General features: G+C 42.8%; 1 protein-coding gene across 1 annotated transcript in view; it reads left to right on the forward strand.

Moving 5' to 3' along the window:
- RNFT2 (ring finger protein, transmembrane 2) overlaps window positions 1-23,584 on the forward strand; it is a 31,679-nt gene extending 8,095 nt beyond the window's left edge. Inside the window, exons 6-11 of the mRNA XM_084297364.1 lie at window positions 1,111-1,211; window positions 3,707-3,860; window positions 14,894-15,043; window positions 19,537-19,602; window positions 20,592-20,693; window positions 22,356-23,584. Coding sequence (XP_084153490.1) covers window positions 1,111-1,211; window positions 3,707-3,860; window positions 14,894-15,043; window positions 19,537-19,602; window positions 20,592-20,693; window positions 22,356-22,490 — 708 coding nt within the window. The 3' untranslated portion in view covers window positions 22,491-23,584. The remainder of the gene's footprint in view (window positions 1-1,110; window positions 1,212-3,706; window positions 3,861-14,893; window positions 15,044-19,536; window positions 19,603-20,591; window positions 20,694-22,355) is intronic.
- The last annotated feature ends 519 nt before the right edge of the window (window positions 23,585-24,103 follow it).

Raw genomic sequence — 24,103 nt, forward strand, 5'->3', positions numbered from 1 at the left:
TTAGAATGTGAAGAAACCAGATCTTCTGATCTATCGTGATCTTCTTCAGTGTCAGCAGGATACTTCAACAGCACTAAAAGCATAAAACAAGAATTGCTTTTTTGACAAAATGACATGGGTCGCACGAGCATATAAGTACATGTTCCAACAGCAGTAAAATAAATGTGATACAATGCTAAATGAACAGATGAACTGCACAATCGTGTAATAGATTGCTGTTGGCTTTCACTTTTCACCTCTGTCTTTCTAGCAGCATGCCCATTAATCCTTCCGCTTTAAATCTCAACCTAACATCCCTGGCTGTTGAATAGCTACAAAGAGCTATATTCTTAATAAATCAGCCTGCAAAAAAAAATAAGCTTTTTTTTTTTTTTTTTTTTTTTTTCCTCCCAAGAGTAAAATTTACTCTTCAAAATTACACAGGACCAAGACCAGGACAAGATCGTCTGTCTTCCAGCTTCCATCTATAACATTCCTTGTGCTTTGAAATGTAAAATTCTCACTTCTTCTGACCTTTAATTATTTATTGAATCAAAAATGCATGTCATGTCATGGAACCTTCATGTATTCAGATAACATTCACGTGCTGCATATAGTGATGGGTTATGTTATATATGATTTAGCTAAGCCGTCTTCTAAGTGACTATGGATCTATCTGTAAAACTCCTATTTCACAAAGTGTCATTCCAGACAGGTGAAAGCTCAGAATTGTAGTACAATTGTATACAACATATGGAACTGACTTTTTTAACCTGTTTGTCAAGCTGTATTTTAAATATCAGGAGAACTTAGTTGTCCCAGGAAAAATCCCATATTTGAGCATTGTGCTATGCAAGCAAGGCTATCATCTTCGCCAGTGTATTTCCATTAATTTCTCTGAAATTGCTTTATTTGAAAAGGTTAGGTGAGTGAGAGCCATTTCTGCTTTTGTTTATAATCTTTACTTCACAGCCTATTTGTGAGTCTTAGTCCTGTGTAAATAACTAATTACTGAATGCTTAATTGCATATTTGTGTCTCCTGGGTCGGTCGTGCATTTTTCAGCAGTTAGAGGCTCAGTACAACCCTTGAGACTTTGAATTTATCTTCTCTGCTTCTTTTTGTTGCTCAGGAGAAAAGATCAGTATTGGTTGTCTTCTGGATCCTGGCCTTTCTCACCGGAAACACCTTCTACTTGCTTTACACATTCAGCTCCCAGCAGCTGTACAACAGGTGAGCAAAATTTACGTTGTACACGGGAGGAAAAAGGACTTCAGGTGTCTGCTGTCTTTGTTAGGTTTTTATAATAGCTTTCAATGGAGGAAAAGAATGTGTGTCACTTTTACCAGTGGACTGTACTCCTGTCAATAAATGACATAACCAGGTCTGAATGGGTCAGCTGTGATGATACGCTACAGTTTCGGGTTGAAACATGTACACTTGCCACTTTCTCATGTATCAAAGCAGGATGGATAGTTTTGTATAATGGGACTTCTAAATTCCCATTTTGACCACTGTGACTGAAGGTAAAGAGCAGGTGTTGGAAGCAGACGAGAAACTGATCGACTGTTTTGACTTTTCTTGTAATATTTTTCCTTTTCAGTCTATCCAGCTTTTAGTTTGTTACTGGAGATAAAGTAGTAGTATTTTACCTCATTATACTCAGGCTTGGAGATATTTGAGTCTGGTGTAATTAAGATAGTCTCCACTTTAAAATGCTGACTGAAGCAGTTCTCTGGTACAGAAAAGTTAGTGTCCATGGCTATGGTTTGGTGCCGTCCCTGCTCATTGTAAAGGAGGGATTAAATGACAAATAGGAAGCAAGGATACTTAAGCAAGGGGACCTTAGCAGAATAAATAAAAAGAAACAGAGCAATTATCAAACATAGTTACTTGATAAAGTAGTTTGGATACTACTAGTTAAAACCATATTGATTATCTTCCCAAGTAAAATTGAAGGCAACTTAGAAATTCAGACTGAAAATATTTACTGGAAAATACACTGTGCATAATATGCATCAGTTGGGCTGCGGCTGGATGTCTCTTGAGCATTTTTTTTTCTCTCATTTATTTCATTGCTTCTCAGCTTCTTCCCATAAGTGCTGTCTGTGCAGTGAAAGAGTCAAGGGCCCACAGCCCTTGTACCTTTTGGAATTGGCCCTAACGATTTTGGGTTTGATCACTGGAAAGCATTGCATATATATGTAAATGCCTTCAGGAAAAGGGAGAGATGAGAAGTCTTGTATGCGTGGGTTAGAATGAGAGATGGTGAGCTATGGGATAATCTGTATGTGGTTTGTGGGAGGGAATGGAAGAGAAGAAAGAGGTATGGCAGAAAGGCATTAAGAAATTTATTTACACTACAGGAAAACAGCAGCTTTAGGAATTAGGTTAAGGTTAAAGGGATGAATGAGCACAGTTTAAAATAAAAGATAGGTCTCCTAAAATAAAAGATTTTCAGCAATTTGGGGCTGTCCTACGCGCTGGTTAGGGCATAGTTTATTAACTGTGAACAGTCTGAGCAATGGCTTCACTGAAAAGCCCCATTCCTGCAAGTGATGTCGTGGTGCATGGAGTGCCAAGCTCCCGCTAGTGGATCTGTTTCTCTCTATGTGGGCACCTCTGCCTGTGCACAAGGCAGGCCTGTGGAAATAGCTGCTTTGGTTTTGTTTCTTTCTCATCTGTTTTTCATTTCCTAATTTATTTACTTTTTGCTTGTTTGTAGTGCACGAATAGTAGTAAAGTCTCTGATTCTGTTTCTGTTTTTAGGATTTAATTTTACCTGTTGTGCTGTGCCAGTGTTGTGAGTATTTTAAATTCATGCTCAGGCTTTTCATTCTGGGTTGGCTATCTTACCTTTCCATTTTTATTTCTTAAGTTTTTGCTTTCTGTCATTAGGCTTTGGTAGGTAAATATCCTGAACAGGAATCCTGTATTTTCAGTCTGAGTAGGGCCCAGACCTTATGCTGCTCAGGTCAGTAGCTCCTGCTACATGAAGTTGTGCTGTCCTGGACTCCCCTTCTTTAAAGGCCGAATGTTCAGCGCAGTCAATAGCATTAAGTAAGGGATGCTACCTTTCTGGAGGTTTGGTTCAGGTAAGAGTTGCTAACTAACACAGCCCAGTGAGCCACTTTTGGAGCACGACCCTCCTGAAGTTCTGACCTTTCTGCCAGAGTTCTGCCTAATACAATGCTTCCTTTGTCACCTGCTTGTTTCACGTGCACGAGTAGCTTTAGAGATTGCTGCCCCTGAAGTAGCTCTAGTCAGCCAGCCTCGGTGGAGAAGGACACAGTGGTCTTAAGTTGTCCATGACTTTCCTCTTCAAAGACAACTGATGACTGAGACTTCAAGGGAAGAGCCTTCACAGTCAGGCCTGAAAGAGCAAGCTTATGTACTGAAGGTGCTGTGGTTAGACCAGATGCTCTTTTCTAGTGTAGATTGTGGTTTTGAAGACTGCAGTCTCAAAAACAGATTTTGTATGTGTTTGGGTCCTGTTTTCTGATAGTGAGCAAACCTCAGTAGAAATGGGCAAGAACAGACAAAGTCAAGAGGCCCAGAGGAACTGTGGGACTAATTTGCATGTCTTATTCCTGTTGCCCTTAAGGACTTCACTGAGGTTCAGTGGATTTTCTAGGCCTTCTTTGGCCAGCAGTGGATAGAGCTGGTATCAAGAAGCCTAAGCGAGGTTCTCCTCACTGGTATTTGAACCTTGTTGTCATGCCTTTTAGCCTTATATTTCTGAAACCCAACCTTGAGAGACTGGACTTCTTTGACCTGATGTGGATTGTGGGGATTACGGACTTTGTGCTGAAGTATCTCACTATTGCATTGAAATGCCTAATTGTCGCCTTGCCTAAGATCATCCTAGCTGTCAAGTCAAAGGTAAGAACCTGTTGTCTTCTGAATGTGTGGATGTTTGTCGTTGATAATCTGATACCTTTACAACATGTACAGACAGAAATGCGTGTGGAAGGACAAAAATAAGAGAATATCTGCTAAAACTTTAGGAGAGAGTCACCTAGGTAAGTTTTGGTTTTTGAACAATTGCAGACCTGAACAGGGATTTGGTAATGCCAGCAAGCGATTGAAGTCTAGAAAGAGAGAAGTAAACATTATTTGAGAAGGAACGAGTGTTAGCAGTGAGATAACTGCTTTGCTGGTTGACGCTGTTGTAAGTCTTGTTTTCTAAGCAGTCTTTGTCAATAGATGATTGAAGAACTATTTTAAGTAAACAGTTAAAATGTTTAAATACATACAAAATCATACATAGACCATGCCTAAATTTTGAAACTTTCTCTCAAGTTACCATTTCATATATATATATCTATATATATATATATATATATATATAGATAGATATTATTTTTTTTTCTTTTTACTCTTCACAGACCTGTCATGCTATCCCTTCTTCCACTTAGTAGTGTCTCCATTTCAGTGGCAAAGGTAGCAATGTATACTTGCATTTGATAAAGAAACTTTCTGGCAAGTGTTTGGATGAAAGGCACTGTATAGATGCAAGATACTATCATTAATTGCATAAAGTCTCAGGCAGGGCACTTAAGGGGATATCTAAACTGGGAATAGTTTTGCTTACAAATGACATGGGTGGCAAGGGAGTTGAGCAGTTTGTTCCTGCACAGCAGGGCTATTTGAGATGGTTATTAATTTATTTCTGGCGAATGTCCAGGTGCTTTTTTTCTTCTATTATTATTATTTTATTTTGGGAGATTAATGTGCTAGGTCAGAGCATAATCCAGCCTGGGGAGGGGAGGAAAAAGTGATGTGAATAGTCTTCCCAAGATAAATTGCAGCATTGGAAAAGGTTCACAGCCTTTGCTTGCTTGTCTGAGAGCTATCCCAAGTACTCATTAATCCTTGTCGGGAGAGAAGAAAGAGAAGGGGTCTTTATTTGCAGCTACAGTGGGAGGCTGGTAAGATCACATCTGTCACGGGCCTATAATGACTCAGAGCACAGATGCTTCATTTTTAATACCTTTTTCTGGATAGCAATATTTCTCACTTTTTTTAAGTCTCTTTTTGTCTTAGGATGTTGTTGATGGTCTCACTGTCCCTTGACATCTGAGACTGCTGTTACCTACTGCTATGGATCTGGATTTTATTTTTTATCCCACCCTCCACAATGCATCCATTAAGCCAACTAGGGATGAGATCTGGTGTAACAAATTAAGTAAGATCAAACTAGGATGGGAGAGCTCCAAGAGAACCCCAGGATGCCATGGAAATTGTAATTGGTAACCATGTAGCTGAGCTCTTTCCCTGAGTCTGATGACCTACCTTACTTCTACAGGCTAGCACAATGCTACGCATGATTTTTCAGATGATTATTTAAAAAAAAAAAAAAAAAAGTATTTTCTGAGTTTAAACAGTTCTGTTGCACTTCAGACATTAACTTGACCAAATTCTTACCAAGGTATTTGCCATCTGCTGTCTTAATGTTTGCCAAAGTTACTGTTTTCCTCCCCAAATACTTGTAGTAGCATTTCTGCTTGAAGCCTTGTCTATAGCTTGTGAATTTCTGGATGCCTGTTGCTTAATCATAGCAGGTAACAAGCTTTTGGAGAAATAAATTTAATTTGTAGGGTAGAGATATAAGGTGGTTTTTTTTGTTTGTTTGTTTGTTTTCCAGGAAATATTTTTGTTGTTGTTTTTCCTGTGGATAAAACTAGTTGGAACAGCAACCTCTAGCTCCTTATAATACAGGTCCTGAAGAGGAGCCTGGTGCTCTGCCAGGGACAGAGTTCTTCACAGCTGTGAAGGGCTTAGGGGTATTTAATCTTGAATTTCCTTGCAGTACCTTCTTGCTGGCAGTAGATGATAAAACTTGCCAATGGCTGGGATATCAGGGTCTCTGATCAACTCTGAGTAGGCCAAGATATTCCTTGTTTGGGAAGTTCAAAGGCACTTCCAAAGCTAGTCTGGATTTTCATACTGCTACTTGAGATTCTAGTCTTCTCTATTACATGGCTTTCACTGATGCTTGTGTAGTCTTCCTAGTGTGAAGCGTCACCTCAGAATGGCCTTCTCTTAAAGCTCGTACCTCTCCATATCCATTGTGATTGAAGCAAGATCAGATTCTTTCTTTTAAACATTGAAGCCTTCATATATCCAGTCTTCTGTGTAGAAGAAACAAACCCAAATGAGTCTTTTCTCAGATATTCATTCATTCCAGAACTTTGATTTTATTATTGTTCTCTGCTGGGCTGTCTTTGGTGTTTCTTTAATTGCACCCTCAGGTTTTCCAGGACATTTCTCTAGTCTGTCAAGATGATTTTTAAATTATAATTCTTCTTCCCAATGTGTTTCCTACTTTAGTGTGAACTGCACATTTGATAATGATGGAACAGAGTAGGCTTAAGGTCATTCATGAAAATAGCAAGTAGTACCGAACTCCACTTAGCTCAGATGCCTATTTTCATTTTGACAGTGAACACATGAAAAATGTGGGCTAGCACACTCAGTTCTCCCAGTCTGAAGTACCGGTGTTATGTACTTTTAGTATGGCCCCATCACATCAAGAGCCATCTTGTATCCAGTACACATTTAAAAGGAAAAAGCAAAGAGGCTTCCCATCAGCAATGGAAATGAGGTTTACTAAAGCCTGATCCGATGTTATAACTGAGAAAAAAGCAAGCAAACATTAAAAGGTACAATCTCTTTGATTTGCTTTTTCAGTCTGAATACAGGCAGCAGTACACGTCGTTTGGGGCCAAAAAATGGTTGTCAGGAACCAAAATTATACTCAGTGCTGGAATATGAAGCATGAAGACTGCTATGTCTACCCATAGTTCTCCAAGCTTGAATAGCTCAGAAATGGAATATCTTTGCAGGCAGCCCAACCAACGAATGAGGGAAGATCAAAAATTTAAGAAAATCCCAGAGTTTCTTAGGTTCTAAACTAGCCTGGAAAAACAGAGATGCCAAGAGAATCTGAGACTGCAATGAGGCTGGAAGGCAGGGAAAGAGCGGCTTGTGCATGGGGGGAGAAAAGCAGCAGAAAAAGGAAGGCAACCCAAATCAGTGTGATCTTGTACCTTTGCAGTCAGAGGGAGACTGTGGGAGAAGGAGCATGCCTGTGGCTAAAGATGTCCCTTCCTCCCCCACGAGCTTCAGCATACCCTTCAAAGCTGGGTACAAGTCTTAATAGCAGCTGGGCTCATAATTTCTTTGGGAGAGGGGCTTGGCTCCCACCCTGCATGTTGAAGGCTCTCCATCAAAAACAGCAAATAAGATCATTTGGTTCAATATAAAATGAATTAAAGTAAATTAAACTGCAGGAGCCATGTGGCCTGCAGAGGCCTCCATTGTTGTGCACACATAAATGGCAGCTTTTCATTTTCACTGCTAAGAAATGACAGCTTGAGAGGGGTGGAATTAAAAATAAGGAAATAAATAATAAAAAGACATTTGCCAAAGATTTCCCTTTAGGAAATCCCAGGTGCCTGTAAGTCTCCCATCCCCTCCTCATGCTGCTGTCAGTAATCGAAGCTGATATCCTGAGGAATGGAGTGAGACATGGGGGAGGGAGTAGAGAAGGAAAACCAAAAGAACTATGTAAGAACCTTGGATATACAGGAGAGAAAGGCACATACCAAGAACACACTTTTCCAGTAATCTTAATGGTTGGTGCATAAAAAAAGCCCTGAGTAAGAATTTTCTTTGCGTATTCAGTACAGGTGTGCAGCCAAGCTACAACACCAAGGAATCCCAGAGCTCCATTCCTAGAAAGTTGAAAATTCGTAAGGCAAATATCATTGGTTGAAAATGTAGCATGAAGTTGATATTTGAATAAATACTCAAGATTTTTTGTTTGAAAAGTGGATCTAGACATTGCAAATTAGTTTTTCTGAAGTCTGCAGTGATACTGGCATTACTCTTGAAGATTTTTCTAAATGCTTTTCAAGTTGCATCAGTGGCAAGTGTACGAACTAGCACTATTGGCTGCTCACTGCGTCTATGGAAATAGTTGCTTGTTCTCTCTTTTTTAAAGTACTATCTCAGCAAATCCAGTTGGGGAATACTTCATTTGTATGTGTGACAGCCATTCTTTACACTTGGACTTAGGACTAAATACTGTTTTCAGGTGCACCCCATGTTTCCTAGCATGGAATGCTTACAGCTCTACCATGGAAACTAGCACATTAAGCTTTCCATATTCCTTCTGAAGCTTCATTTTGGACATGACAGAAATATCAGAGTATCTTCTGAACAAGGGAATATGATCATTCAACTGAAGCAAATCTTAAAAGAATCTTAAAGCAATATATAACCACGCAGCTGATCTGTAGTAACTTCATTCTGAGTCTGAAGCTAGTAAGGCCTAATTCTAAGTAGCCCCACTGCTCTTCCACATTAGAACGGTGCATGAGCATGAGTTGCTTCAGTTATCATGTTTCTTTCTCAGTGCACAGACAGTTCCTGTAAGGAGAATGAGCACCTACCTTACAGAGTTTAGGACTTTTCTGCAGCCTGCCTCCATCTTCTGTCAGAGCTCAGCATCACAGGATACCACAGTTCAAAATCATGGGACCCTGCCTCTGACTGATCAGACTGACCCATCCTTCATCACACAGTAAGTTGTACAAACAACTTGCACGTGCAGAGGTTTTATGTTCCTCGAGCAACCAGCTCATCTTGCACACAGTATTCATGTAGAACAATCCATCGCATAGAACAGGTCCATCATGATGGCTCATGGAGGAGGGCAAGCTGGAGCAGCTTGCAATTCCTGCAGGCTTCAGCCTCTTCCAGAAGGCTTATATTAAGAGAAGATGCCAGAAGGGGGTTGAGTTAGTTGCAATGGTGATAGCAACAGCCTTCTCCTAATGTCATGGCAGTCCCTCTTTCATCATAGCACCGGATATGTATCAGTCATTTAACAAGAAGGTGATTAGAATATTTTTTTCATCCTGAGGTGGAAAAAAAAGTCACTTGGAGTATTTGAGGCCTCCAAATGCTGCTAATGAAAAATATGGGAGCATTAAAACAAGGCACATGAGCAGTGGGAATTGGTCCATAAATGATGTGTTACAAAAAATGTCAGTAAGATTTATTAATTAATCCTAATCTTCTCCAACAGTGTAGGTAAATTGGTGTTTCTAGATAGGTGACAATAGATAGGCCTATCCTCTTGGATGCTCTCTGGGGGAAAATCACTCAGAAATGATTCACTCTTCTTGTAGAATAATCTGAGCCTTGATCCTCTAGACCATAGGAACTGTGTGAGGGTTCTGTAGAAGCTTTTCCCTCTTTCAGCCTACAGCAGGTGTGGCATCCTGGAGATGAAAGTAAGGGATTAAAGAATAACTAACTAAAGCATACAACTAAGTTCTGAAGAACTGGGACTCTTTCCCATCCCTCTCCCTACCAGGCATTGAAATTCATAGCTACTAATATTTTTTTTAAAAAGAAACACTGCTCTTAACTGCCTTCAGATTTTAACTTTCCAGTGTAAGTGATCTAAGGTATGACTTTCAGAAGCACTGCACTAACTATAAAATCTCACAGTCCCTCTAGTCCCACCTTTAAATTGCTTCTCAGTTTGCAGACAGCACACTGGAGGGAAGGGATCCCATCCAGAGGGACCTGGACAGGCCTTAGAGGTGGGCCTGTGCAACCTTATTAGGTTCAACAAGGCCAAGTGCAAGGTGCCACATCTGGGCCAGGTCATCCCAAGCACAAATCCAGGCTGGGCAGAGAATGGATTGAGAGAAGCCCAGAGGAGAAGGACCTGGGGGTGTTGGTTGATGAGAAGCTCCACGTGAGCCAGGTCTGTGTGCTTGCAGCCCAGAAAGCCAACCGTACACTGGGCTGGACCAAAAGCGGCGTGGCCAGCAGGGTGAGGGAGGTGATTCTCCCCTTCTGCTCTGCTCTTGTGAGACCCCACCTGGAGCCCTACATTCAGCCCAGGGCCCCCAGCACAAGAAGGACATGGACCTGTTGAAGAGAGCCCAGAGGAGGCCACAAGCATGATTAAAGGGCTGGAGCAGCTCTCCTACAGAAACAGGCTGAGGGAGCTGGAGTTGTTCAGCCTGGAAAAGAGGAGGTTCCAGGGAGGCCTTACAGTGGCCTCCCAGTACCTAAAGGGGGCTACAGGAAAGCTGGGGAGGGACTCTTTGTCAGGGAATATTGAGACAGGACAAGGAATAATGGCCTTAAACTGAAAGAGGATAGATTTAGATGAGATACAAGGAAGAAACTCTTTCCAATGAGGGCGGTGAGTCACTGGAACAGGCTGCCCAGAGAAGCTGTGGATGCCCCATCCCTGGAAATGTTCAAGGCCAGGCTGGATGGGGCTTTGGGCAACCTGACCTAATGGGTGACATCCCTGCCCTTGGCAGGAAAGGTCAGAACTGGATGGACTTTAAGGCCCCTTCCAACCCAAGCTATTCCATGATTCAGTGATTTTCACCAGCACCCTCTGTGCCACAGTGCTGTTTATTGCTCCTACCCAACACTTTCTGATATTGGCAGTATGACCTGAAATCTCAGCAGAGCCTGCTCTCTACTGATCCAAATTGCCAGCAGGTCTCAGTTTTTCTAGCATCTTCCTGTTTCAGTATATGTCCTAATGCTGCTGGCAGCAGAACAAGTGAGACTTGGAACTTCCCTTGGGTGCTAATCACAACTTACAGTTGCCTCATTGCAACTTGTCTCACTTCTTACATTCCATTTTAATTCTGCCGTGTAAAACTTTAGCATGCCGTTCTCCATTTCCTTCTGTGAGGCACACGCACGCTTTTACAAAGCTTTATGTTAAATAAGACTACAACATCGATACTCAGGGCTTGTGGAAATTAGCATTGCTTTTGCAGCTGTAATTTGCCCCCTTTTGGTGTTGCATATGTTGCAATTCATTTTTTAATTACGTGATTTTATGTTATTTTTCTGTAAGACCTCTTCATCCATCACCAAACATGGTATGCTGTGCCCCACAGATGGAGCAAGGTGGTATATTGAAAGAAGCTGGTGTAGAAACTGGAAAGCACGTAGAGAACAAAGAGACCATTGGAAGAAGAAAAACATTCTATAGGTTAAAGTTGAATGCTACACTGGAGAATTAAATTCCATCTTTTTCTTTGCCAAATAATTCCTATGTGATTGTAGGAAAGCCATGTACAGCTGCAAACTGAAGTCAGTGGTTTTAAAGGTAATGTGATCTATTAAATTGAATATATTAAAAACTCTAATCCCAGACATCTCAGGTTGAACACCAAAACCAACCTTACCCTTCCTGTGTCTCAAGTTTTCATTTAGAAAATGCAAATAATAGCTGTCCCTTATGTCAGCCAACGATGCAAAAAAAAAGTTTTTGAAAGTCTTATACTATAGTGGTTATGTCATAAAAAAAGACTCAGGGATCTTTAGTAATTCTCTCCTCAGAGCTTGAATAGCATGAAGTGGTAAGATGCAATTTGCCATCATCTAATGAGTGTATAACAAAACAGTAAAGTCATGTGCTTAATGAGTACCACTCACCTTCTGTGAAAATGGTGATCATTGTTAAACACTACATCTACAGAAGGAAGATTGAGATTGTATGAAAATCCTGAATTCTGCTCTTCCAAAATAAGTGCTAGATTTAAAGTACAGAAATTGTCTTTTACTATGATTGAGGTAGAGGAAAAAGGAGGGTTACGCAAGTCACTGACTTAGTTTTTAAACAAAGCATTCTGGAAAAAAACACAAATCTCACCATGTGGCATCACATGGCTCATCATCAGCATTGGTAATAATTAGATCCACAGCACAGTCCTTCGCTGCTTGTGATAATGAAGTGTTTGACAGCAGAAAGCTGACAGCTTTCGCAGTAACTGACCCTACAGAGGTTCAGCAGTGTACTTTCATTTTACTCCGGCTTAATTCCAACTTGTTGCAATGGCTTAATGAGACCAAAGCCAAGGCTTGTTCTGGTATCTGACTCTACCCAACAGAGAACTATAGTTTCTGTTAATTCCCTGTTTAGTCTGTGTAGTCCAGTGTGATGAAATGCTTGCTCAAGGACTGGGACCTACGCAATTCAGACATGCATCACACTCTGCAGAGTGCCTAGGTTTGCACTGATTTTTATGAAATATGAAAAGTCACCCAACAGAAGCAGCCCTTGACTTATCTCAGGTTGTTCCAAATCAGAGATCCACAGGAGAAATAATTATAGTCATGCTTAATATGAAAGTTCTTCCAAACGTGTATGAGAACTACCTGAAATGCTTTAGGCTGAAACTCTTGAATGCAGTTGAATGCAGGTTAAAACAAGTATTTAGCTTGAAAAACTTCAGTCTAGGTAGCCAAGATATAGTAAAGCTGGAGAACAGAAGACAGAAAGGAGTATTGGGTGCATTTACAAATGATGGGTGCTGCTAACAGTGAGTTACTGCTGTTAGAAAGCTAAATTCTGCTGATGAAATTGTAGGTTACAACCTTGTTTTCTAAGCTTCTGGCTCAGAAAACCCCATTTATTCCTGGCACAGCCCTTTGCAGAATTACTTCTGATTTTCTAGGCACTTTTCCTAGCTTAAAAAAGGGCTGGTGTTGCACTGACATGCTTGACAAGCCTTATTTTTGTAAGCATTTACTGGAGCTCTAGTTCTCTTTTAAATGCTGCTCAGCTGTCCTTATATTGCTTCCTTCCTCCTGGCTGTAATCACTCTAAGGTTATCAAAAGACCTCTCCTAAATGGTCAAGTGGATGGTGGTAATAGACTGGATGGAAGGATGCCTCAACTGAAAGGTTTAGCTGCACTCCTGTAAGGGTGTTAATTACCTAGCTGCTAAGAAATCCCAGTATCTTGCAGTTACCAATGAAAACAAGGCTCACATCATAACAGAAAGGAATTTGGAAAGCTCCATAAAGGTGGGGAAATTTTGTGGCTAAAAAGAATTGAAATTTGTTACTTGCTGCACGTTCATTTTAGAGCCCCCACTCTTCCACTTCTGATTCTGCAGCCTGTGACCCACCTTTCCTTACGCTGTGCTGTGGGCTCCAGTGTTTCAGTGTGTCAGTGCTTTGAGTTAGCAGGGCTTCAGCTTTGCCCTGATGTCAGGCTTCAGAGGAAGGAGCTCGCAGACACCCCGCATGCTGGATCCAGAAGTTCCATCTGATGCAATGAGAGAGTAAGCACTGACCTGTCCTAGCCCAGCCTGCTGGGGAAGTGAGGCTAAGTAAAAGCTGAGTGAGAGCCTGTTGGGAGGAAGGAGTCAGAAAGCAAGCAGCTTGCTGCCTCTAGCTTGCTGGTAGCTTTCATCAGAGCTGGCTGAGGAGGGGGAGGTGGAGAGCTGCCTGTGTGAAGGGAAGGAAGTGACAGCGTAGTCATTAGCAGACTGCGACCCTCTGTCACAAGGGCTCCAGAAATAAACGATGATTGTATTGAAGCACGAGGCTGGATAGAGCCCTCTGTGCTAATTTAATAAATTGCTTGCATTTAGGACCCCAGATTGGTGCTGTTACATTTTTGCTATGTGATGCCACCTGGGATTAGCAAGGAGGAGTGGATTGGGGGGGGGAGAGGAAGAAAGCAGCCCAGGTCCGTTAGCAACTGCTGGTGTGACCTCACTCCTTGTCCCAGGGGGGATATGAGATCATGAGAATGCCAGAGCTCTCTGAAGGATTCGATTTGTTCGGTACGGCAGGATGGCCTGCCGAGTGATCTCATCTCTGAGACCCAGGGGAAGGGCGCTGGCTGCCGCTAGCCTCGCGGACCGGGGAGGACTTAATCCCCTCTCCAAATCTCACCAATTAACAACTGACCCGTGATGACATCACTGATGACAAAGCTAACTAGGACAACACAGCAAAATTCCAGGGGAATTTCCCCTTCTCCCTGATCTTATCAAATAAAAGAATTTTGACATATCAAAAAAAAAAATCAGTTTGAATAATGTCACTGCAGTTTAGACATAGTTCTGACTCACAGCTTGCCCTGACCTACTCCACTGGCACTGTTCTCCTTTTAAACCATGTGGGGCAGAACAAATACCCTCTTGACCCTAGATTAGGTAGCCTTATTTAGCCAGTTTGTTGATCCTAGTTTTAGGCGCCTTGTTGTAGGAAAATTTCAGTTGTACCCCATGGTTGTGGTAAGTCAGGAGGGATTTTACTACCTTGCAGGTGGCCTTCAAGGAAGGCAAGCTTCCTAATTGGAGTGAACACCAGAATGGCAAGAACAGCTTTGGCAAGGATTCGCAAAGGATGTGATCACATCTTTGAGTCTTTTGCAGGAAACATTCCCACCAGTGTGCTTCACACAAACACTTTTCTTCCATAAGGTCCTCAGAAAGGTTTGGCATCTTTGAGTTTAAAATGCCCTGATGTTTTTTCAGAGCCAGCCTTATCTGTGTACTGTAAACACTCCAACACCAGAGTAGAAGAGGAAGGACATTGGGAAATAGGCAATTAATTTGATTTTTTTGGGTGATGTACAATGTTGTCAGGAATACCAGTGTCATCTTACATTTAAATCCCTGTACCTTCAGAAGATGTATAGCATGTGAAAGACCTCATTTGCATTCCCTTCCTCATTATTTATAGTATCTACATATTAATCCCTGAAAACCTTAACCTCTACTGCTAACACACTGCAGCACTGTATGGATATGCAAAGAGATATCTATAACCTGCTCTAAAAGTTTGTGACTCAGATGTTTAAAACAATAGCTGGATAAGGCAAAGAACAAGAGGAACACAGTGACAGCAAAGAAACAGTGATATGGGTTATCCTTTCCAGGTACTGGGTTAGATGGCTGCAAAGAAAAATGCATCTTATGAATACACTGATCTTTGCACCATTTAACAGAGCACATAGATAGACAGCGAACAGAAGTCCTATAAACTTCAAGCCCCGCACCTGTTAAATGCTCTTTTGATTTCCTGATAGTAACCATCTATCACTTTTTTTAAAGGGAAAGTTTTATTTGGTTATTGAAGAGCTGAGCCAGTTGTTCCGATCCCTTGTCCCCATCCAGTTGTGGTATAAATACATCATGGGAGATGACCCATCCAGCAGCTACTTCCTAGGAGGGATTCTGATCATCCTGTATAGCCTCTGCAAGGTGAGTACCACCTCAATTAATATTTGTAGCAAGAGCAGAGCAAGAAGCACAGCTGAGGAGAATAAATACACCTTTAAATTGTTGCCATCACTACTTAGGAAGGAAAGCTGCAGCTGCTGAGGACACCCTGTGCTTCAGTTGTCAAAATATTTTGCTTTACCACTATGTGGGCATTGGTGAGCTAGAGAAAGATGTGTGATTGCTCATGCAGTGTTGCATCAGGCTGATGAAGTCATTGCTGTTTTCTAATCCCTTTCTATAAAGGCTAGAAGAGAATGGGAGTGGAGCCTTGGGGGACCAGTATCAGAAGAGAGGTTAGCTACCTCCAGACTTCTAGATTCAGCACTAAAAGGAGGGTTGCAACAGTTATATGTTTTTAAGTCTCTATCTTTTGAGGCAGAATAGGTACTCTGTCATTCACAGTACTGAGTGCAGCAGGCAGAGTAAGGGACTTGCAAGTCCTGCCTAGATAAAACAAGTAGTTCTGGCGTGGCTGAGACAAGTCCAGGATCTCAGTGACAAATGCCATTACATTTGCTCAAAAGTAAGAAGTTCAAAAAAAAAAAAAAAAAAAACAACACAGAGTCTGCCTGTAAAATTGTAAATGAATAGGTGTGACTGACTACGACAAGTCACAAATGTGAGCTCTAGAAACAGCTGTATTTCTAATTATGTGTATTCAGCTCTGCCTAGGGTTGCTATCTTTGTTTGGTTATGGCTGAACTGGAAACTAATATTCCTGTCCTAGGCAGAGCAGTAGCTGAAACAAATGTAGACCTGTTATCCATTCCTCTGAGAAAGTTCTGAGGAAGGCCACATGAGTCTAGCTTGCTGCACCTCTGATGCTTGTCTCACCCTAGGAGAAAGGGACTGGGGGGGACTGAAGAACTGAGAGAAAATATCTCAGCTGAAAAGAGCTCCAAGAGGCTAATGGTTTACCGAACCATGTAAAGTCAAACTACAGTTCTTATCTGAGATATGCCTGTATATGTACAGAAATGGGGCATATAAACCCTGCTGTAGAGGAATTTAGAGCTTTTGTAGAGATAAGCAGAGGAGGTCATGGGAAGCAAGATGGTCACAGACCCATTGCAGCCAAGTCAGGCCAGAAACAGAGCACTGCCAGAATAACAGACATATGAAACTAGTGTGGTTCCCCACACACTCATCCTGACTCTTAGCTACACGTTTCCTGTTCTGAGCTACAGGAGAAGATTTTTGCCCCTTTCAAAAGTATTATTGTCTGAATCTCTTCTGGAGAACAGTATCCCACCCTTGCGTGCCTTTCTGGCCTTGTGGGGGTCAAGGAAGGCAGATCACAAATCAAGGGCAGACTTCAGGTGATCTTTCTGTCATTCTTTCTTGTAAAAGGGAAGGAACACCTGCAGAAGGGATGCTTACCTGCAGTTTGTTGTGCTGTCTGTTGCATCTGGAGAAATCACCGCAGTGTCAAGGAGTAGTGGGGAGCCAGCTGCTCCCTGGGAGAAAGGGAGCTGAGCAGAGCACAAGTGGCAGGACAATGGCCTCACTGGCCAGGGCTGAAGAGCCCAAATCTTCAGGTAAATAGTTTGCAGTGAAGCAGGTACAAGATAACAGCAGGAAGTTAATCCACAGGCCATGATCAGAGGAAGGCAACCAGGGTCAGACATAGTCCCATGATTGCTGGGTGTAGCCATAGTAATGAGACAAGCTCATGGTCAAGGTTGGAACTCTATGGGTTGATAAGCCAAGGTAATTAGAACCTGTAGGTAAGTACACTTACAGCTAAACTGGAAACTAACATTCCTATAGCACAGCTTAAAGAGAAACTGAAGCTACAGAGCTGAGCTTAAATAGAGCTCCTGAGCCCATGGGCAGGGTATGTGGGGTGGAGACCCCAGGTGAAGTTCATCAGAACCATGAAGGCATATTAATGCACTCAGGACCTTTATGCACAGGTACAAGCAGTCCTGTATGGATTGGTTTGGTGCTTTCTCTGTTGTCCAGGAATATTACTGTCCTATGTTGGTGTGTAGCAGTAACTTGGCACCACAGCTGTGTATGGGTTAGGGTTAAACCTGTCCCTGTTGGAGACTTTGCTTGGAAGTGAGAGAGAGAAAAGCAGGAGTAATGGGAGCTCACTCTTCCAAAGCAGGTCATGAAATACTAGGTATGAGCACCCCATCTACTATCACAAGAGCTGCAGGTCTAATTCCTTGCCTGAGACATAGAAAATATACCCAAAGGAGTCCACATTAGCAAAGCCACAAACCACATTAGAAAAACCACAGAAGCCAATTTGGCACTCAGGCCTTCTGTGCTTCTGGCAAACATCCAGGGCTTAGCTAGGGCTGCGTCCCCTCTCCCCACACAAAGAGCAGACTTGGCTTTCCGAAGATTGCGTATAGTGCAGCTAGTGGGAGCTGTCTTGGTGTCTCTGGTGTGAACCTCTGATTTCGGCAAAGAAATCCCAGATGTTCGTAAGTAGGGGCATCCAGGTCTTATACTTGCCTGTCCTGGACAGAAGCCTTTGACTGAGGGTAGGAGTGGTATTGAGGGGGAGAAAATGGCTGAGTGGTATAACAGTAGGTGTTTGCTTTGTTCAGGCTGTGAGTTGAACCCTACCTCAGACACATGCTCTTCAGCATAGTTAGAAGGGGGGTGATGGCAATTAATTCTACAGTAGCTCTTCCATTGACAAGAGAGCAGGCACTGAACCCAGCTGTTGCAGTCCTATTGCTAGAAAGACAACTGATGCAACGTAGTCTTCAGTGCATGGGGAGGTAAAGGGATGTTAAAGGAACTAGTGAAACGTGCATTTAGGGGGGTACAGGAAAGTCCAGGGGAAATAAAGATGAAGGGGGGGAATGGGCTGGGAGAATCAGAGATATCAGAACCAGGGGAAAGGTGTTAAAAGTCCTGTTATAAGCAAAGCAACCAGAAAAAAGCTGTGAACTGTACTGTGGGAGAGAGCTGATCCCTGCCCGTGTTAGAAGATAAAAAGTCTGTAGCAGTCGGCAGCCTCAAGTGCTAGTTGCTGACTGGAAGCATTACTGGAAGGACCCTGGGAGCCTTTTACATGCTGACTGGAAGCATTATTGGTGCCTTCATTTGATTCCACGTCTATTGCACGATGATCTCATTGGCATTCCCTGCAGTGAGCCCACTTAATCATGCTAGAAAAAAAAATAGAAAGCCAACCCCAGGCATTTTGGTGCCTCTGTACTGCAAGTCCACTACAACTCTGCGTATTCTGCACCGCGTCTTCCCCTGCCCTCCAGGCTGCTCCTCACTCAGGTTAGAAATGGAAAGGTCCCGTTATGTCATCTGGCCCTTTTCCCAACTAATGCAGGGCTGTTCTTTGCCCAATCGTTTCTTTCTATCTTGTCTAGTTCATAGTATCTTTCTCTCTGCATCCTGCCAGCAGACAGGGAAGATGGCAAATTGGATTAGATTTCCAAGCCATTTTCCCTTTTAGTAGTATTACTCTGTCCTCACTTTAAGGATGCTGCGTGTCTGCTCTCTTGCTGAGCCCCCAGATATTTGGAGGAAGTTTATCATCTTTTCCCCACACTTTGGTATTGCTTCGCCAAGCTGTAAATATTTATGTATTTCAGTCTCTTTTCAGAAATCATTTTCTGCAGGCTCATTTTCTGCCCTTCTCTGAACTGCTTTTAGTCTGTAATGAGGAGCACTGCTCTCCAGATGCAGTTACATCATGTTTGCTGGGCAGTGCAGGGAGGGGGAAGGAGAAGGACCTGGTGCTGTCCCTGCTCTTGGCCATCTTTGGCTGTGTGCAAGCACCAAGGTGCTGGTAGCTCGTTCCCTTCCAGGCATTTAAAGTTCCTCACTCTTTAGGCAGATGGGAGCAAGCCAGCCTCCGTCCTGCTTCACATTCCTCAGGCTTTTCTTCTCTTGGTAGTATTTAATCACTAAATCTGTCCCTGCAGCAGGATGGGCAATTCCCACTCCTTCTCTCTTAATATCATCTGGGCCCTGAAGTATCAAAGTGTGTGGCAGAGCCTCACAGCCCTGGAAATCCTCCTTCTCCCCAGAGGCTGCGGAAAGCAATTTCTTACCTCTTCCATGTAAAAAGGTAGCCTCTCCTTCCCTCGCTCTCAGGATAACCACAATGTCCTCTAGACTTATTTCTGGACTTCTCAGGGACTCAGGGTGGGAATGGGTCCATTTTAGCCCTTTCCTACCTAGGGAGGGTGGGCAATTTACCCCACCACTACCTCATAATCTCTTTTTTGTACTTTAAAGTTACTGATTTGCAACCCGTTGTTGCCAGAGGTTTTTTGTTGGCTACCTTGCTGCACCATCAATTCACCTTTACTACATATTTCACAATCACCATGAAATATTTTTGGCACTATTGTTATTGAGGATCTTTGTTCCCACTGAGAATCCATTTGCAGAAACTCTGCCACGTGTGTCCTGAGTTTCTGAACTGTATGCACACATACACATGTTTTGTGAAAAATATCTAAAATTTAATGTCTTTATTGCAGTCTTTTGACATCTGTGGTCGTGTGGGAAGTGTCCGGAAGGCACTGAAAGTCCTTTGCACCCCACAGGTAGGTAGTCATAGGTTTCACAGAACAGTTTCCTAGGTGAAACCGTGTTACTAATGAATGATGGAGTTGAAAATTGTTCAGCATATCACGATCATAGAATAAAATAACTTCTTGTCCCATGGCTCGATAAGCTGGTATCTCCTGTCAGGGGTGTTAGGAACTTTTTCTGATATCTGCCCTGTCCCAGCTATGGTAAATAGGTTGTTGCAAGTCTGGCTTTCCTAGTCTGATTGGAAGCCTTGTGTAATATGGATTAATTCATTGACATGAAAGCCACACAAGCTGGCAAAACTTAGAGCTTCAGAGTGTGAGAAGGATTTTAAATAAATGTACATAGTGCCTGATGTGCAGTGCCATTAAGAGATGCTACATTGCCTAGCACTGACATTCAGATCTGTTGCAGTGAAACACTGTGATTTGTATTTTACAATGGTAAAACCACAGACTGTATAGGAAGGGAACATAACATCATATAAGTCTGTTAGAGTTTGCCTTGCTTATTCTGGGGGTTTGGGCTGGTCATTCTTCCTCAGCATGTTTCCATTTCCCCTATTATTGTTACAGTAGGAGAAGCAACATTTACTTTACAGTACTTAAGAAGAAAAGTGAGAAGCCTGTGGGTGCTGCTGCTGTTAATTCTTTCTTCTATTGTCTAACTTGCTAATAATAATACCTCCCACTATCTAAACACCTCTGCAAATGATGCTGAATTAATCCTTTCAGCTCCCTGTTGAGCTCATTAAATTTCATTATCATTGCTCCATAAGTGGAAACACTAAAAGATGGAGTCAGCTCGAGGGGGTAACAAGACAGAGAACACACAACTGCAGTTTCCCTGTGTTCTGCATGCTGATCCCTAAATCTCCCTTCCCTGTACATACACATACATATCTGTGTATGAAAAACATGATCTATGGGTTTTCTCAGACACAAACCAGGTTATCTTCAAACCTCTTGACAATGGCTTTTTTTCCCCTTCTTCCTAACAGACCTATGGAGTTCGTGCCACCAGCCAGCAGTGCAGTGAGGCAGGTGACATCTGTGCCATTTGCCAAGCAGAGTTCAGGGAACCTTTGATCCTTATGTGCCAGGTAAGATCCCAAGCTTCCCCCATCAGGTTCTCCTGTTGGCATTTCTAGGCACAGTTAGCCTAGGTAATTCTAAAAGCTCTTGCTGGGTCTTGGTCTAGGCCCTAGTGGATATTTATCGCCCTCTTCCAGATAGCCAGTGATTCATGAGAGCTGAGCCATATGAACTCCACTCTGTAGGGTCTGATTATAGCAGTTGAGATGGAAAAGATCAGCCTTGTAGTCCAGGGACTGCCAGTTGGCAGTCCAGACCTTGGCTCTGGAATGCAAGACATTTTTATCTGACCCTTGGGGAGACTGGCTAGTCAATAGGCCAGCTGAATTATGAGCAAGAGCTCTGAGAGGGGAACAGATCCAGAATGAGCCTGATAGGGAGCATTAATACTGGTGAAGCACTGTGTAACTGTGGTGTCTGAACACCTGGCCAGGAATACAAGTAGTTCTGCCTATAGAAGTTGGTCACCCCTGCCAGTATGTGGGAATTGTTCTCATTGGGTAAACACTGGCAAAACTTAAAGCTTAAGAATGTCATACTCTGAGTAATGCAGCAGTCCTAACCCAGTGTTGTTAAAACCCTGTGAACACACCACACTGACGTGTTTTGGTCATCTGTCAGAGGCCAGCTGAAGGCATTCCCTAGTGGTGAGATCGCTGGTGCTTCCCCAAGGTTTTCTCTCGCCTGTTAGGGTTGAAATTCTGCATCCTGCAGATCGTCTCCAGGTGAGGTGTGGGTATGTGCGGGAAAACCTTGATGGAGTCACCTGCTCTCTTGTGATGTCAAAATAAAGCTTTAGAGCCCTTGTTTGAAGAGCTCTTGCATTCTCATCCTTTGGAAGAGGAAGTTCAGAATCAATCAAGTAGGTCACCTATGCATCAAGCATGCCTCTTACTATTCCTGTGAACATCTGTGCAGATGTTATCAAGCTGTAAGCCCCAGAGGAAGCTATTTTTGCATGTGCTTGTCAGAGCTGAGATTTTGATGAGCAATATTTCTGCTGACTCCACATGTGTTGAGGAGGTCTGAGCTTCTTACTGCTTCTAGAAATCCCTTCCCCCTTCCTGTTCTTCCAGTCTGGGTCTAGCTGAGGTTGTGTCCTGGACAGCAATCCCTCCTTATCTCTGTTTCAAACCCAGGGTAGGCTGGAGGGAGAATCCTGTTGTGGCTTAGGATGGAAATGAGAGAAGATAAGGGGCAAAAACTGACTCTTATAGAGGGGAAATTGGGACTATGGAAGCTACTGACTGGGACTGGGTGACATGAGCAGAAACAAATGCCATAAGGAGTAGGAGAAGGAAAGGAAGTTGTTTGACTTGTAAAAAACCCAGGGATCTGAGGGTTGAAACAGGGTAAAGAAAAGTTAGAAAGAAAACCTGTTTCTGCTCTCAGTTACTTCATTAGCCCAAATGTTCGAGGCTTTTTTTAGTGTTTCTTTCTATTGATATACTAAGAAACAGAGTAATATCTCATTAGCTTTGGCAAACTGATGTACTAATAATGCTGGGCTTTATTTTTCATATCACTTGAGTATTGCTAGTTGGCTGCACTGTCCATGTGAACCTGAATGGTTCCCTGGTCCCACAGCTGTGCTGTGGAGTGTGCATTCTGCTTAGTGACAAGACTGGACCTCCTGCCTGCATCATGATGTTGCCCTTTTGTCTCCACAGCATGTGTTTTGTGAAGAATGCCTCTGCCTCTGGTTTGACAGGGAGAAGACCTGTCCTCTTTGTCGTTCTGTCACGGTAGAAACCCTGCGTTGCTGGAAAGATGGCACCACCTCTGCTCATTTCCAGGTGTATTAAAACCAACACATACCAACAAATGGACTGACACGTGGAGAAAAGGAAGAGACAGAAATCTGGTGATCCTATGCCCCTGTTTCATTGCCTAGTGTTTCTTCCAGCTCTGTTTCTCCAAGAACCAATAGAACAACAATTGTTACTAGCCAGAAGTTTTACCCTCAAAGGCAAGTAAGATGTGTTTTGTGTTGTGGCAACCTCCATGGCTAAGCTACAGCCAGGGTTTTTTCCTGAACTTACATGGTTATAAACTGCTTGGTGTGTTTCCTTTTTTTCTGTCCTTTTAGTGTATGTAAATACTGCATGTATAAGGAGAGTGTACTGTCAATTCACCACTGCACGTGTATAACCTGGTGTACTAGAAAAAGGCTGTTGTTCTCTGGCTCAAACCATGGGTGAGATTTTCCACATTAAATGTCTCTAACTTCCCTGTATCTGTAGCTTCATAGAATTACACAGTTGCTGCTACATTACCTATTCAGAACTCTTCCAAAATACCACTTCAGAATTGCATGCCCAAAGATTATTTGGGGGTTGGAGAAATGTCATTTCTCAACAGCCCTGTTTCTATATTAATTCCACAAATTGTGTGTTGTCACCTTCATGAAAAGACCATGCTAGTGACGCTGGAACTGACACTTGCTTTTCTTGGGAGTGTTTTTCCTCTTTAATTTTCATGATCAGATTTTCTGATTTCCTAGCATCTGGGGAGAACCGTGGGAGGCAAGGAGAGATTAAAGTCGGTTGATCGGACTATGTGAGAAGTTAAGGTCCTAAGCAAGACAATCTCACAACTTAAAGTATCTCAGCATAGCCACTTGGGGCAAGGCTTACTGGCTTTAAAATCCAGCACCCCTCAGCATCCAGAACCTGTGTGGGTCCAAAACCAGAAGTGTACTCATGCAGCACTGAGGCCACATAGCGCTGTTGCTACCAGAAAGACTGGGGCACCAGGATACAGGGCCCCCTGGGGAGACAGGATTTAGTGAGACTTAGTAGCTGGAGGGCAGAATTATACAGAAGCAGCTGCATTGCTTCAGGAGCCAGCCTGGTTTATACACAAGCTGGATAATCCACCTGTGAGGTGGAGACTTGATTGTAACACCTCCTCTTCAGAAAAAGCTCTTTGAGGAGATGCCTTGTATTGTTAACAGGAGAATTAACATACTTGGTAGCTGAGAAAGAAGAGATTGCTGCAATTTCCATCTCTACTGAGGGTGCTGCAGGAGCACTTGCATGCAAATTGAGTTGCTGTTCCTTTGCTGGAGCTTTCTCCATCGCTAAACAACCTCTGCTTTTTGCTGCATGCCCAGAGAAAGTGCCTCATTAGGCAACTGTGGCATCTTCCAGTGCTCATTGCTATGGAAATGGCCGTAAGGTTACAATCCCACTTGAGTGGATAATCAGGAAGAACTGTACCTGGGGGAAATGAGCCTGTGTGTGCATACCGACTGCCTTCCCCTCCTGCCGTGAAACTCCACAGGGAGAAGAATTAAAGCAAACAGGAGCTAATGGTAACAGGATTAAGGCTCAACATTTCTTTGGAAATAATAGTTAAGTATGGCTAGAGGAGAAATGATGAGAGGCAGAGCCTGAGCAGGGAAGATAGTCCAAAT

The sequence above is a fragment of the Netta rufina genome (assembly GCF_964035555.1).
Source record: "Netta rufina genome assembly, chromosome: 17".
NCBI lineage: Eukaryota > Metazoa > Chordata > Aves > Anseriformes > Anatidae > Netta > Netta rufina.